This window comes from Marmota marmota, unplaced genomic scaffold, assembly GCF_001458135.2.
Source record: "Marmota marmota marmota unplaced genomic scaffold, marMar, whole genome shotgun sequence".
In the NCBI taxonomy this organism is placed as follows: Eukaryota; Metazoa; Chordata; class Mammalia; order Rodentia; family Sciuridae; genus Marmota; species Marmota marmota.
In genome coordinates, this window is record NW_026000174.1 from 16,625,593 (window position 1) to 16,640,292 (window position 14,700).

General features: G+C 43.5%; 1 protein-coding gene and 2 pseudogenes across 1 annotated transcript; 2 read left to right on the top strand and 1 right to left on the bottom strand.

Moving 5' to 3' along the window:
• Positions 1 to 2,365: 2,365 nt before the first annotated feature.
• On the top strand, positions 2,366 to 3,666 carry LOC107160573 (olfactory receptor 52M1). Its single transcript, XM_015507252.2, has one exon. It carries the CDS (start codon positions 2,396 to 2,398, stop codon positions 3,347 to 3,349), a length of 954 nt encoding a protein of 317 aa, XP_015362738.1. The 5' UTR covers positions 2,366 to 2,395; the 3' UTR covers positions 3,350 to 3,666.
• Positions 3,667 to 8,511: 4,845 nt separating this feature from the next.
• Positions 8,512 to 9,315, top strand: LOC107160585 (annotated as a pseudogene).
• A 4,428-nt stretch (positions 9,316 to 13,743) lies between these two features.
• LOC125611974 lies at positions 13,744 to 14,700 on the bottom strand (annotated as a pseudogene).

The window sequence follows — 14,700 nt, forward strand, 5'->3', positions numbered from 1 at the left end:
ACATAATTCTAATGTAGAAGCAGGTACCATACTAAGGGTTAAATCAGGCTTCCATAAGATTATCTGTGGCAAGATAGATGTGCAAAAATTTTCCAGGTGAAGATAGTGATAGTCCAGTAAAGAACATAGGTAATTTTTTGTTAAATGAAAATAGTTAACAATTAGGTAACACCCAGTCTTGTTGGAAGGTAGTAAGGGTGAGAAATGGTAAGAACTGCATTTGGTTTTGGTGAATGTATGGATAGGGAGTTCAGGGGGAGGGTGTCCTGCAGTGAATTTTTACACATTGGTGCACAGGAGCTGCTGCAGTCTCATAGTACATTTAGGTTACGAAGGCTGCTTCTGACTGGGGAGGCATAAGGACAGTGTTAGAGCTCAGGGAAAGATTATAAGCAGCTCAGTCCACCCTCAGAGGATGAGGTGCATCTTTCCCGACATGGGTACCCTTTCCAGTTTCTTGATGTGTTCAGAGATGGATAGAGATATGAAATGAAGGTGGAATATCCATGAGGAAAACAGCTGGGTGTTAGGTACAAAGGAAAATCGAGTACCTTTCTGGGTCTTTAGGTCAGTCTAGAGGACCGAGGACTTTCTTGTGCTTAGCTGTAACATGGTTTGAGATGGAGAGGTTGCTGGATTTCACAATCCCTTCCCTTCATTGTCCATAGTTCATTAGGTACACATTCTGCCTCATCTGTGACTTGGGTCTGTGATCCTATTGCACAATAGTTCCACCAGGGCAGTAGTGAAAGGACTCAAATGGCATTGGAGGATACCAGAACAATTTCATTAACACTAGTAACAGCCGTCTAGGGGAATTATGAGGACAGAAGAACTCACTTGGCAAGTCCCATTTTTTTTATTTAGGGACTCCCTTTTCTATTATCTTCCACATTATAGCTTTGCCTAATAACATGTTCAACATGTTCAAAAGTTACAAAAGTTATTTGATTATTATACACTCCTGTTTTGCCTCTACTTCTAAAGGGAGACTTTCTGTAAGTGTGGAGAAATTTATCTAGCCTTTCGTTTCCATAGGAATACGGTTCTTTAAGTTCTATGACTTGTCTAACTTTCGATTCTGTGTCCTGCTAAGGCAGCAACCTGCTTGGGGAGACAATACTGCATAAAAGATTGTGTACTGTTAGGATCTGGTCTATATCCACAGGAACTCGCGACAGGGTTATGGGGACAACTGAAGGGACCATCTGCAGAGGCACAGGTGGTACGGAGGAAACTGACAGGATGGTGGAGCACCAGGACTAGCAGTGTTACCTAACCCAGCCCAAACAGGTAAGGGAAGGTGTAGTTACCAGAACACAGGGAAGGTCACTTTTCAGGAGCTGGCACGTTTCGTAGAAGATGCTGCCAAACATGCCTGGTGAGAAGGGAATTGGGAAGTAAGTTAGAAGTCAGGCTTACACTTTTACCTCCTGCTGGTATCTCACATTCTCTGGGCTTACTTGGAAACAAGAGGACAGGGGAATCTGATATATCCCGTAAATGCCAACTTCTGGAGGTATCAATCGGGGATCAAGATGGGTCCTTGGCGGTACGTAGCTCGAAGTTCTTTGGTGTTTACTAGAGAGTCTTGGTTCTGTATGTGACCCCCAACTGAAGAACTGATGCTTAAATGACTGTCAGACACTGCATGCAGTCTTCAGGACAATGTCTGGGCCACAGCTTTTAAAGTTTGTTGTGTTTTATAATAGGATAGGATAGGTTAGTTGTGTTTTATAATAGGATAATATGCCCTGGGAACTTGAGTATATTATCCTGTTTTCCAAGGTGCCAGTTCCTTGGAAGATTCCCAAATCAGACTGAGTATTCTGTCAGTATGGCTTGGGAATTACATGGATTACTCTCTAGCCTCAAGATGTAGACAAAGCTTATGTGCTCCTTGTCTGTATTCCAGTCCCTTTAACATACAAGGCACAGGTAGTATTTTGATCCTTAACAAAAGGAGTGTAAAACTACAAACTTTTCCCTGTATAGTCCACTGTGGAGTCTATGTTGACCTGTATCTCAGTTTCAGTATGTTTAAGGAGCTGTCACTTTATAGCATATTAGATCCCAACAGCCCCCTCAGAGCATACCTACAGAGGTGAGTAAACAAATGGGTACATATTATCTTAGGTCAACTTATCGACACAAGATCATTCCTTGAGGGTCATGCTACAAAAATACACATTTCAAATATTTGTGTTAAATTCATTGTAGTGCAAAAGGCATTTGTGAGTGTAGGATACTTTGGTTTCTTATAAACTTACTATTTTGAGTTTTATCTAGATTTTTTTTGCTACATGACTTAAGAAAACTATCATCTTTTCCTTCCAGGGGAAAATGTCCTGCTGCATTTTAGGGCACAAGTGAGAAGGTTCGTTTATGAATAGCCATGCTCACCTTTCATAATGTCTGCTCAGCGCCCAGCTCCTTCCAGCTCCTGGGCATACCAGGTCTGGAGTCCCTGCAAATCTGGCTCTCGATCCCCTTTGGCTCCATGTACCTGGTGGCTGTGGTGGGGAACATCACCATCCTGGCCGTGGTAAGGGTGGAACGTAGCCTGCATCAGCCCATGTACTACTTCTTGTGCATGCTGGCTATTATTGACCTGGTTCTTTCCACTTCTACTATACCCAAGCTTCTGGGAATCTTCTGGTTTGGTGCTGGCAACATTGGCTTGGATGCCTGCTTGAGCCAGATGTTCCTTATTCACTGCTTTGCCACTGTTGAGTCAGGCATCTTCCTTGCCATGGCTTTTGATCGCTATGTAGCCATCTGCAACCCACTACGTCACACTACAGTGCTCACCCACTCAGTGGTGGGTCGTTTGGGGCTGGCTGCTCTCCTCCGAGGAGTTCTTTACATCGGACCTCTACCTTTGATAATCCGCCTGCGGCTGCCTCTTTACAAAACTCATATCATCTCCCACTCCTACTGTGAACACATGGCTGTGGTCACCTTGGCATGTGGTGACAGCAGAATCAACAATGTCTATGGACTGACCATTGGTTTTCTGGTATTGATCTTGGACTCTGTGGCTATTGCTGCTTCCTATGTGATGATTTTCAGGGCTGTGATGGGGCTGGCCACCCCCGAGGCCAGGCTTAAAACCCTGGGGACATGTGGTTCTCACATTAGTGCCATCCTGATCTTCTATGTTCCCATTGCCGTCTCCTCCCTCATTCACAGGTTTGGTCACCAAGTGCCTCCTCCAATCCACACCTTGCTGGCCAACTTTTATCTCCTCATTCCCCCAATCCTCAATCCTATTGTGTATTCTGTCCGGACTAAGCAGATCCGAGAGAGGATTTTTCAAATCCTAAAGATAGGAACTAAGATGAAATAATTACTACTTCTTTCCTCTCATACTCATGGAGGCATCATTTAAATATGGAGGACCACTTCCCGTTTGTGAAGCTCAAGTCAGATATTAGGCCCAACTTTTAGAGTTGTAAACTCAAATACTAAGAAGATGTTTGTCAGGATCAGAGGATAGTTGAACCACAAAGACAACGACACCAGTAATAAGCACGTTTTTCCAGCACTTCTAATGCATTTCTTCCAAGTATCCTGACATCAAGTATTATTGTTCATGTTTTATATATGTAAAACTGAGATAAGACCCTTGCTTTATAAACCACATACAAAGTTACTTAAGTCTTCAGACACTGAGCTAGGAGGCTTATGTTATTATATACTTTATATATATATATTTTTAAAAGTAAATCCTACAAACTGGGTCAAAGTCACCTTAACTACAAGATTGAATTAATGTTAGCAATTGGAATCCTGCCAAAACTGCTTATTCTAAAAAAAATTGTAGTGTACTGGAAGACTGATCTGCATTCCTACTAGGTATGGCGACACCACCCATGAGAGAATATGGCCTGGCAAGTTATTGACTCAATGAAGGGAAATGAAGGAAGTGACTGCCTTATGGGAAGCGTGGGGGGGCGGGGCGGGGAACTGTCCAAATGCTTTGGACTTTCCTTAGCAAAAGGGAACACTTTAGTGAGACAAAAAGTATCTTCTTCAGTAGTTGCTGTTGCTTTCATCTTCCTTCCTGGCTGCCAGCCTGATAAGCAGGGTTGAAGGAGCATACTTTTTGGAGATAAGGAGGGCTAATCGGTAAGTATATAATGGAATCAGTTTTAGAATTCATGAGCATGCTGGCAAGAGAAAAGAATCCTTAGGATTGGATTTTGAGGATCAGTCAAGGGGGCTAGATTGTTAAGACCAAGTAAAAAAATTAATTGAACTTTGGGAGGCACTTTCTCGGGACATGGGATTTATTACCCTGGCAAGGACCCTAGGAAATGGAACAAACTCACTGCTAGGGTATGAAAAAAAGTGGCAATAGCTAGCTAGTGGTTGGCAAGGCAAAAATGCTTAGGTTGTTCTATAAGAAGAAATGGAAGGGGCATATTGTAACATACATTATAACATGTTATGCAAGGACAGAAGATGCTTTGGAGAATTAAGTCACGAAAGTCTCAACTGCCTTCATGAATGATCTGCGGACATGGGTACCAACACCATTAAATAGTTCACTAGCAATTATAACTCATGGTAGCAGAGGCAGTCAGACATAGGTACATTGATAACTAGGGTATGATGGGGTCATAAGTGCTGTCTTTTGGGCACTGTCAAGTTCATGGATAACTTCTTGGGGTTAAGAACCGGCAAGGTCAAAAGGGAACATCAAGAAGGCTCAATCCAGGATTGTGGAATTAGTAAATGGAGTACTAAGCTGGGAAATGAACAATATAAAGATGGGTGGCCAGCAAGACTGCTTACCATTTATAACGATGCAAGAGAAGATTAGAAGGTGCAAGAATGTAACTTCATTGGCATGACCAATCTCTTGGTTTTCTGAATCTGTTCTTTTTGTATCTAGAACTCATTAAAGATTAAACTGAATCACTAGGTAGAAGGACCTTGAAAAGCCATGCCTATCATACCATAGTCATTACTCTAGTTCTCCAAAGTTACCCATGGTCATTTACCCAGGCCATTGTACTATGGGTGAAATGATTACCAAGACATTAAAAGATTGTTGAACAGTTTGAGTTGATATTGATATCATGAATATGGTATTTCTGCATAGTTCCACTGAAGTAAGGACTCTAGAGTACAGGTAGAATAGTGTTGGAGAACTCACTGTATTCTTATTCTACACCCCCATCCAGTGGTCATTTCTCTTATCAGCTAGTATTTAGTTAGAATTATTATACTGTGTCATTTTCATGAGATTTCTGGCCTGAAATGGCCCTCCCCACCAAAATAGTAAAACAGAAGCATCCCAAGTGGGATGACAACTATTTTTCTATGGGATATAAAAATTACTACTTGTTTCAGGAAAATTTTAACTATCCTGCCATGTACTATAGGTTAGTCCATAGAACAGTGATCTATCAATGGTATGTTGATGGCAGGGGTTCAGCAAGAGGCGATTTGTGTAGTGAAGGCCACAGTGAAGCATGCTACGGGTAGTGTGAGGCAAACCTCAAGAATTTTCAGGCACCTACTGCTTTAGTATTTTATAGGTCCAATGGTCAGGGTTATACCAGCATGTTTGCACTAAGAAAAAAAACCTTGTGTCTGTTAATAAGGCCTGGTGAGCCTTTGAATTCTGCAGGTAACAGTATTTGTGTAAGAATTCTGCTTTGGCCCATAAGCCAGAAGTCAGACTTCAAATTTTGCATGGATCCAGAGCAAGAAAAATTATTTTAGCAGGTCCAGGCTGTTATAAGTAGTAGTGATATTTAAGTCTTCATAACTGGCAGACTCGTGTGTTGGAGTTACTACTGGTGGGAAAAGATGAAGGATGGAGCTCATGGAACTACATTGGTCTTGAGAAATAACTCCTGGAATTTGGTTCATGGAGCACCAAGCAATTATGTATCTAGAACTATCCATTTATGAATTGGGTTCATCTTACTCATCACATCATAGTCAGATGGGTCCAGTAGTCTTAGGACTACAGTAATTTGTCTAGGATAAAAACAGGAGCAACAGGTTAAGTTACATGAGCAGGTATCCATGACTCAGGTCATCTAACATTTGCACCAGTCTTCCTTACACAGCCAGATGGAGGAAAAGGCCAGAACTGTGTACAGAAGTATTGGCAAGTCCTGGCCTAAGAAGAATGGCAGATGCATTCAGGAAAGTGAAGAATTTGAAAGAATTGGTTACTATACCTGTTTGTATATTTTCCATGAGGCACCCAAGATAAGAGTCAGTTGAAGTCTCTGGGCAGTGGCATCTTTTTGCTCTGGTCAGGGTCTCCAAGACTAGATTAGGAGGTCTGGGAGAGGGGCATAGAGGCAGATGGGAGTTGGGTCTGAATCATTTGTTGGAAGCCACCTGCCAGAAGAGGTACTGAAACAAAGTAGCCGAAGTAGTGCAACTAATAGAGCCACTAGTAAGCCTTCAGTGGTCACCTCAGGACTGGTATAATGGGTTATTGTATGGAGTGGCAAGACATTGAAGGAGACCATGTGTGGGCCCAATCAGTAACTGACTGACCAAACTTGACTGGCTACTGCTGCCACATTTCAGTGTCCAACCCATCAATGCTGAAACCCAGATACATTACTCTTCCAGGAGGCCGCTTGATGGCTAGTTGACTACAGCGGGCCTCTTAGAGCCAGTACTTCGTATTTGTTAGGTGTACTTTTCCCACGGTGTGAATTTGCCTTTATTGTCCAGATCCTTGGCCAGCACTCCTGTTGGGGGCCTCAAGAACATCTGATCTATGACAAGTTGGAACCCTTGCCTGTAGTATAAAGAAAGTAGGACGTCCTATATAAAATGATATGTAGAGATTACAACGTTGGAATTCACTGATGGCATTTCATTATCTCACCAACTGGAAGCAGCTGGCCTGTTTAACTTTCTAAACACAGATAAAGCAGCTCAGACATTTCACAAAAGGCTAGCACCATCTTTGATGCTGTAGTATGTGCATTTAGTTATGATGCTCAAAATGATGCTAAGGAATCCATTGGACAAATTTGAACTAGGAACAAAGGGGTTGAAAGAATCTCATTCTCAATGAGCCACTAGAAAACTTACTTCCTGCTCCTGAAGCCCTTGACTCAGATTTGGAGTTCCTGGTTTTCAAAGGTGGTTCACTCTGGTCAAGAGGACAAGGATCCCATTGAGCTACAAGTTAAACAGTAGTCCACAGTATCCTGACGACAGCTATGTCAGACCAACTGTTGAGTCATACTACCAGCACCAACTGGCCTTGATTAGTGGGGAAGATGAAAGGTGGCCTTTAATAGTCTTCCCTGTGTCTACTATATAAACATGTACCAAATCCAGGTCATATACTTGGACACTGTCTGGTACTCCACTGCCACTGTTATACATTATACTAACATTCTCAAAATGATTACCATGGGTTCATCCTGCTCAGATATGAAAGTTTGAGTCACTCCAGGTAAGCCAAAATTATTTGCAATGTAGACAACTGAGTGAAGGGAACTCCAAATAGTAGGAGAGAAGTAGTAATAGTTGTGGCTCAGATATTTAACAGACAAGATTTATAGTTAATTCCATTAATCTTCCTCTTCTAAATTTCCCCTTAGCAAGGAAGGACTATGGTAGTTTTTCCTGGATGGAATAACCCCTCACTGTCCTTGGCAATAAATCATGGGCATCCCCTCCCATCTCTGCCCAAGTTCCCATGGAGACTATGCAGGGCTCTGTTAGGCCAGCACTTCCTGGAAGTGACCAGCTCTTGGGTTTGTTCCACCTCATTCCCCCTTGTCCATGGTGAAAGAGTTTCAGTAAGTTTTCATCTAGTAGATCTCTCTAGAAGTTCCTTCTAGAATGGAATTACCTCTGCAATGGTATGTCTCAATTTTGTGATCTGGAAGTAGGGGATAAGCCGTGTTGATTTTTTTCCTAGAAAGGCTGGTCAGCTCTGGACTCAAAATGGATGTCACGTCTGGCATGTCCACAGTGTGTTAAATTGTTCGATTTCCTTCCGACTGCTCTGTCATGTTTTAGTTTGGTTTGCATTTCTTTCCAGCTGTTAAGGAAGTGAGCTTATGCGATTTTCCTCCCCTCTTGCCTCTCCCCCTGGTCCGGATTTGGAGGTGACTGTCCTTATTCTCCGCTTCAGGTCGCTAGCCAATGTCTGGACCTGAGGCGGTGGCTGCGCCGGCCTCGCTGGGTGAGGAGGCCCAACTGGTGCGAAGCTGCGGCCAGGAGCCCGAGCCTTGTGGGTGAGCGCTGAGCCGGCTGGGCCCTGGGTGGCCTGTGGCCTGGGCGGCGAGGCCTCCTCCCGGCTGGCGGGCTGCCGTGCCCTCGATGCAAGTATGGGCTCTGCAGAGCAGGACGGAGGCTGGGCCCAGGGCCGCGAGCGGGATAGGAGGCCAACAGGCCCGTTTGCCCGCGCAGGTGGCTGCTGGCGCGGTAGCGATGGACGCCCCAGAGGAAGAGCTTCGCGCTGTCCTTCTCTGCATCCGATGCAGAATTTGATGCTGTGGTTGAATATCTCGAGGACATTTCATGGATGACGAGTTCCAGTTGTCCATGAAGTTTCTCTGTAAAAAGTACTACCAGGAATTTGAAGATACGAGAGAATAAACCCATCTACACACCCATTTTTAATGAATATATTTCTGTGGTGGAAAAATATATTGAAGAACAGCTGCTGGAGCCGAGTCCTGATTTAACATGGCGACTTTCACAGCTACATTACAGCACCATAAAGATGAAGTGGCTGGTGACATATGCGCTGCTCACATTTACGGATTTTCTGGCTTTTAAAGAAGGACTAAAGAGCAGAAAAGGAAGGCCGGGGATTGGACTTAAGCAGTGGCTTAGTGGCGACTTCATTGTACAAATCATCCTCTATGCCAGCTTCCCAGAACAGTCTGCGGCACTAGGTCCCACGTCCAGGCAGTGAACAGGAACATTCTGGACATCAGTCTGATAGACTCAGACTACAGCTAATGACGACAGAAGTGTCCATCTCAGAAAGACTGTTCTGCAGCCCTTGGTTTGTGTTAAGTATTGACAGGTCAGAAACATGACCGGACCTTTGGACCCACTTCTCCTGACACGCCATCTTGTATTAGTGTACTTCTCCCCAACTAGTCACCTCAGGTGCTTGGGTCAGGCTCCTCTGATCAGGCCCAGGTCAGCCATTACACCTGGGGGCCCTTCCCCGCTACATGTTGGTGTGCATAACCACAACCATGAACCCTCCTCTTCCCAGCAGGCTTTGCCCGAGTCCTTTGTGCAGACTTTTTTTTTTTTTTTAAAATAACATGGGTCATAGTTTCAGTCCTTCAACCTCAATGGTGTTTTTGTTTGGGAGTATTTATCTAGGGAGCTACTGGAGCCAGCTGCCTGTTCTGCGATTTCTGTGTCTCCTCTGATCACAGCTTGTCTGGCTGTGGGGCCCACCAAGAGAGATGTCCTTTACCTAAAAAGGTACGTGTGAAAGTCAACTCCTAGTCTTAACACACACGGTCCTCATAACACTGTCTTCTGTTGGTCCTGATAGTCCTGTTTCTAGAAGTCTCTTTCAAGCATTTTTTAAAAAAAATATTTTTATTAGATGAATACTCAGGCAAACTTGCTGGATATGATCTTGTAACTTCCACGATTATCCACCTAAAGATCAAAGTATTATATGCTATGTGCTTTTTAGTCATTAGTGCTTTAAAAAGGTAAAAATGCTTTTCACATTGGTGCACCCGTTTCAGCAGCACCAGTGAATGTCTGCTGTGTGCTGTAATAGGCTAAAGTGACCCTGCGTCATGGCATGTCAGGTGCGTTTGTGCATGTTGGCTTAAAATCCTTTCTGTGTAAGCCAGTTGTTTGTGTTTATTAGGGTAGATAAAGACTGCCATTTCTTCCCGTCACAATCTCCTGCCAAGATGGTATTCACTGGTCTAGCTCAGCATGAGGCAGCGGCTGTGGACAGCTTTACTGGTTGTGTGTCAGCTGTGGTTTACTACATTGTTCAGTACTGACCGGAGAACTTATGTCACATCCCTGGAAAGGAAAAAACAGTTCAATTCCCCTGTGTACTTTATTTTTATTTTTTAAGTGAAAAGTCAGCAGACTCTTATTTTCACTTATCTTCTGGTTTTAAAGGACGAGCTATAAGCTGTGTGTTTCTGTACTAATGTGTCATTACTTTTTGTACCATGAGTAAAATTTGAGGTGCTTTGCAAGAAAAAACTGAACCTCACGTTCTCTTCAACTCAAGACTGTCCAGTATTTAATCTTGAGGCATTTACCTTCACCCACCTGTCCAGCCAGCTGTTCCTTTACTGCTTCTCTGGGCTTTGGGGGAGTTGAAGTCACTGCCTAACTCTACTCTGCCATCTTATACTCGTTATCTTAAAGCATTTCCTGTTTTCCTCCAAGTAGTTGAGGTTTTGTCTTAAAGGTATGTGATCCATTTTGAGTTGGTTTTTGTACCGGGCAAGATTCTGTTTCAGTAGTCTACAGGTAGAAGTAGAGTTTTCCCAGCACTAGGAGCTGAAGCGTGTCTTCTCCAATGTATGTTTCTGGTTCGTTCATTAACAAAAACAGATGGCTGTGGTTTATTCCCAGGTCCTCTATTCCTTTGGTCTAGATGTCTATTTTAGTGTGAAAAATCATGCTGTTACAATGGCTCTATAGTTTAACACCAGAGGCATCACAATACTTAGTCTTTTTGCCCAAGATTGCTTTGGCAATTCGGGTCTTTTATGCTTCGATGCATTTGAGTTCTGTAGAGAATGTCTGTTTTGTTGGGAATTGAAACAAACCCGGGTAAAAGGCACAGTTTTCCATCTTGTATTGTTTCCAGTTTCTTTACCACAATATTGGTGAGCATTGAGTGAAGATCTTTGACCTTCCTTAGTTATGTTTATTCTGAGGCTTAATTTTTGGGAATGAGACAGTAGCAAGAGACAGGTAGCCAATGTAGATAGTGAGTGATCTGGTAGAGAAGATGAGTGCTAATTCCAAGAGAAGGAAATTAAGTGCAAACACCTCCAGAGCACCTTCCCCTTCCTCAAGGTTACTGATACCTCTGGGGGAAAAAATCGCTCCTCTCAACACAGGAGTACCCCCAGGTAGCTTTTTTCCTGCCTTTTGGTCAGATTTCAGATACCTCTTTTCCTATAAAGGGGCAAACCCCTCCCACGGATACCAGCTCTGGGTTCCCTTCTCTGGGAGTGTATCAGGAGGCGCTATTATGAATGGGATCATATTCCTTTATTTCTCAGCAAGTTGTTGATATGTAAGAAAGCTCCTGATTACTACATGTTGATTTTTGTATCCTGCTATCTTTGCAGAATTGATCAGTTCAAAGACTTATGGTGGACTCCTCGGTTTTCTAGGTATGGAATCATCTGCAAAACAGATGATTCAACTTCATCCTTTCCTATCCATACTTTTACCTACTTGCTCCAGTACCATATCAAGTAGGATATGGTACTAGTCTTGCTCCCGATTTTAGAAAAAATTTTTTCTCCATTCGTACATTGAACAGTATGTTGGCTATAAGTTTATCATAGCCATTATGATGTTTAGGTATGTTTTTTATGTAGTTTATTTGTAATTTCTATCATGAAGGGATGGATTTTATCAAAGGGATGAATGCTATGAGATAACCATGTAATTTTTTCCCCCTCCCGATTCCATTTATGTGTCGTATTGATTTGGATGTTAAACCAAACTTGCATCCCTGGAATAACATCTTTATCATGGTGTATGGTTTTTTTGATGTTATTGAATTTGACTTCAAGTATTGAGTATTTTCTGCATCTGTTTGTCAAGGATATTTGTAGTTTGATTGATCCTTATTAGGTTTTAGGATCAGTATAATGCTGGTTTCATAGAAAGGGCAAGAACTCTTTCAAACTCATTCTCTTATAAATTAGCTCGAGGAGCATCCATATTAGACCTTTAAAAGCCTGATAAATTTGGCTGAGCATCCATCTAGTCTTGAGTGCTTTTTGTGGTTATGTGTGGTACTGAGGCTTAAACTCAGCTACCTTGCCTAGCACCCATGAGGCCCTGAGTGGTAGAGCACTTAGTCTTTTTGGCAAGAGCTTGTCTCAAGGTCAAAAAAAGTCTGGTCTTGACCATAATCCTCTTGGCTTATCCTCCCAGAATAGTCTCCCAAAGAAAAGTCAACAATTAAACTTTATTTGGGCCTCCTCAAAGTGGTTAGAGGCACCATCTTCAGAATAATCATAGCACATGAAATGCATCACTAAAGCTGCTCAAAAAAAAAAAAATCTGACCAGCTGAATCTTACTGCTTCAAGTACGCATTCACAACAACCAAAATAGTGATGTGCCTCCCAGGAATTTGTTAGCATTTGCCAGTCTTTGGACTGTTGCAAACCCTCCAACCCTTTCTCAGTCATGTGGAAGACCAGACTCAACTAAGTTTCTGACCTCCTGAGTATTTCTTGAATTCCTCTTTTCCCTCTTTGAGCGGGGACTCCTCCAGCAGCTGTGGCTAGATAGTGCTCACTACTTAAGAAGCAGAGGCCTCGCTGGGCTTAGAACTTCAGGGTAAGTCAGTGCAGTGAAGTCAGTAGTGAATATTCAGACCAGCTCCCTGCTGGGGAAAGAAACTTGAGGGTCAGATTTATCCATTTGATCAGTTGAATGAAGGATTCATTTTGGTAGAACTTGTTCTCCTTGGAGACCCTTCAGCGAGTTGTGATTTCAAAAGGAAGGTGGAAGGCAGGTATCCGAGGCTGCTGTGCTCTGGTACACATGCCAGCCTGTGTCCATTGAACTTGGACAAGGACAGTGCTATGGCACTGTGGCATCTGCCAATGCCTCCTGGAAATTCTGGGTAGTCTGTCTGGATCACTGCAAGTCCAAGCTTGTCAAAGAGCCAATCAGGCTTCTTTCTGGAATTCTACTTTTCCCTTCTGTCCCAAGAAGTTGTAGACATCCTCTGTGTGCCGAGACTGAAGACAAGAGTAGCAGAGAGAAGCTACAGAGCACACTTCCATTAACAGGAATTACAATACAGGCCTCCAAGTGTCCTTGGAGCAGTGTGCAGATTGATGAGCAGAGTGTAACCTCTGCCTTGAGTGCAGCATCTCAAACACAGGGGACTACTGTTGACAATGCTGCCAGATACACTGAGTACACAGACATTTGTTCAGTAAACACAAAATAACCAAACATTTGAAACATGGCCTTAAGGTTAACGTGAACAGGATGGTTGTTATTCCAAGTATCTTCAAGGAAAATAGGGCATAGGGTTCACAGACACATTATAGGTCATTCAAAGTCATTGTGTATAGACTACTTTGGATTCCACAAAACCAAAATTAATGTTGAACATTCACCTTGCAGCCTTGGATTTGTCTATATATGGACTGAGACAAAGTTTTCAAACTACAACTAGAGCAGAAATCCACAATATCACCAAGAATTATGTCAGATTAGTCCCAGTCCCCTTGCTTGGGAGCTTTTAAAAACACATCTGACCAAAGCAGGCGAGATATGACTTGAAAAGGGGAAGACAAGGTGGGGATGAGGAACGAGTCATGGAACCGACTTCTTAGCTCTCCTAAACACTTTTGGGGAGAGGCATCTGTACCCCAAACTACCTCAAGATGTAGGAAAAAAAAAAGCAGAAAAGTAGCTGTACTACTTTCTCTGAAAGTCAAAGTTTGTCTTGGATCTCCCTGACTGGTTGCTTTGCCAAGTCCCTAGGTGCAGGCAGAGCATAGTCTAGATGGGGGAGCTGTTTTTCTAGAAGTCTTGCTCATTGGTGGTGTTGAGCAGCACACATGTGGGGAGCTGTGGCAAATGAATGTGCCCAGGCTCTTGAGCCTGCTTTTCAGAGGAATGGCAGAGCACTTCTTCATTGCCAGGAGGCCTTACATGACAGCTGTCACAGAAGTCCAGCGGCCCATCCAGAGTATCAGTGAGCCTCAAACTCTGAGGTCATTGTCATGGTGGTCCGGGTTACACAATTGGGAAGTGTGCTGCATGCTCAAAGCATGAGTCTTATATTCTGAATTCTTGTCCATGAAGGATCCTAGGTCTAGATCCCCAGGCTGACTACCAAGCTCCATTCCAGGGGCTTTAATGGCTACTCAGTTGGCACAGAGTGCTTGGGATCAACAATTCTTAGGCGTCTTGTGCTGCTTCTACTGGGCCCAGACAAGGGGCTGCTCTGCCCCGAGATCCTCTGGTGGGATTGGCACCTGGTGGCCCACACTGAGGTGGCAGCTGTTGTTGCTGTACCTGGAAGGCACTGTATGGTGGGGGAGGAGTTGGAGGTCATTTTACCACTTCATAGTAGTAACCAATTTGGAAAAAACCTGAAGTAAAGTGGCAGTGCCCACCGATTGTGGGCTTCCTGGTAAATGATCAGGTTGATTTCATGTTGCCATGAAGGTGGCGATTGGCTTGGCGATGGTAGCAAATGCAGCAACAGCAAACTCAGAATGTTGGTTCACACCAGCTGGAACTCAATGTTCCTAGGAGACTCAAAAAGGCTGGCCAGCAGTAACCTAGACACTGGGATGCCAAGAGCCCAGTAGCAGTTGCAGTATTGAGACTGTCCATGGCAGTGACCTGTGAGATCTATGTAGCTTTGATTGTTGGTACTCATGAACTTGTCCTGTGGGGATTCAGCCCCGATTGACAGGGGGCCGAGCAGCACTTGGAGCAGGAGCAGCATACTCAGAAGCAT

What these genes read in the sequence shown, in the direction of transcription:
- LOC107160573 (XM_015507252.2), top strand. Translation starts at nt 2,396, where the DNA reads ATGCTCACCTTTCATAATGTCTGCTCAGCGCCCAGCTCCTTCCAGCTC.